The sequence below is a fragment of the Thermothelomyces heterothallicus genome (genome assembly GCF_042370625.1).
Source record: "Thermothelomyces heterothallicus CBS 202.75 unplaced genomic scaffold P884_scaffold_78, whole genome shotgun sequence".
NCBI lineage: Eukaryota > Fungi > Ascomycota > Sordariomycetes > Sordariales > Chaetomiaceae > Thermothelomyces > Thermothelomyces heterothallicus.
The window spans coordinates 1-1,381 of record NW_027192638.1 but is presented as its reverse complement, the minus strand read 5'-3'; the positions used below and the strand labels follow the sequence as shown (position 1 = coordinate 1,381).

The 1,381-nt window shown below is 56.5% G+C and overlaps 1 protein-coding gene across 1 annotated transcript; it reads right to left on the bottom strand.

The window, feature by feature from the left end:
* Positions 1–649: 649 nt before the first annotated feature.
* P884DRAFT_303961 (uncharacterized protein) lies at positions 650–1,320 on the bottom strand (the record flags this gene model as incomplete). The annotated part of the gene is made up of 2 exons (XM_069445065.1): positions 650–709; positions 862–1,320. The coding sequence occupies 2 exons, from the start codon at positions 1,318–1,320 to the stop codon at positions 650–652; spliced, it is 519 nt and encodes a 172-aa protein (XP_069293121.1).
* Between the last annotated feature and the right edge of the window lie 61 nt (positions 1,321–1,381).

Below are 1,381 nucleotides of genomic sequence, written 5' to 3'. Positions count from 1 at the left end.
TACCGCTTGCAACACATGTCAGAATCTAGGCACTATATGCCGCCCGGCAAACCACCGTCACCGTGGTTGCTCCGTAGGACACTAGTACCGTTTACAACACATGCCAGAACACAGGCACTATATGCCGCCCGGCATACCATGGCCACTCTGGTCGCCAAGGAGGACACTTATACTATATAACCCATGCTAGAATACAGGCACTCTATGCCGCCCGGCACACCACGGCCACCGTGGTCGCCACGGACACTTATACTGTTTGCAACACATTAGAATCTAAGCACTGTATACCGCCCCGCACACCACGGCCAACGTGGTCACCCCGCAGAACACTTATACTGTTTGTAACACGTCAGAATCTAAGCACTATATACCCCCGCCACACCACGGCCACCATCTATATTCGACCCAGAGTAACTAATTCCATTAAGCCTAAACGCCTCTATACCTAATATAAGTAACAGTCAACTCTATCTGCCATCAATCCCAATCTTGCGCTGTCTCGTCTGGTGTGATGCTCTTCCTCAGCTGTGTCGTACTCCTACTGCCCAGTCCTACCGATCTTCCAGGTGCCCCCCTTCTGCCCGTGTCATCTACGGCTCTACTCCGCCGTGGTGATGGAGTGTCGTACTCCGAAAGCTCATCAATATATTCAACCCGAGGCCGCCTCGCCGACGAAGTCCTGGCAGCAGTCCTTGAGGCGGAAGGTACACTAGATTCCGGCACCGTACGCTCCTTCAACCTGGCAAGGGCCCGCCCCCAAACCGGCCCTCCGCTACCTAACGAGTTATCATCATGACCCTCCCTATGAGACTGCCGCGATGACAGGTGTCCTGTCGTAGGCCTGGCCGAGCCATGTGTTACTCTGTCCCGGACAGGTTCGATGGCGGGCCTCTTTCGCGGGCGTGTCTCGTATTGGAGGTCGTCAATCTCCTCTGGAGGGGCATGCCGCTTCGAACGACTACCTGGTGTGGCCATGACCACGGGTGGCCCTCCGGTAAGCATCCTAGCAAGGTCCTGCTCGTTCCGCGGTGTACGACGCGATGTCGTGGGGGTCGTAACCATGGGCTGTGGCGGTGGTGGGCTAAAGGCCTCGCTGGCCACGTCCATCATGCCACGCCGGAGGTCCCTGATGTCCTTCTCCTGCTGCTGCATCCTGTTCTTGAGGTCCCTGAAGTCGTTCTTTAGACCATCCAACATGCCACTGATCCTGACTTGCACGCCCTGCATGATGCGCTCTGTCGCAGCGACGGATTCCCTGACGATGGCATCCTGGAACTCTGAACGCTTCTGGTCCATGACATTGCCAAACTCCTTGCGCATCTTTCGCTCTAACTGCCTGAGCTGGCCATCGGTATCGCCGCTGCGGCCCTCGAGGTTGACA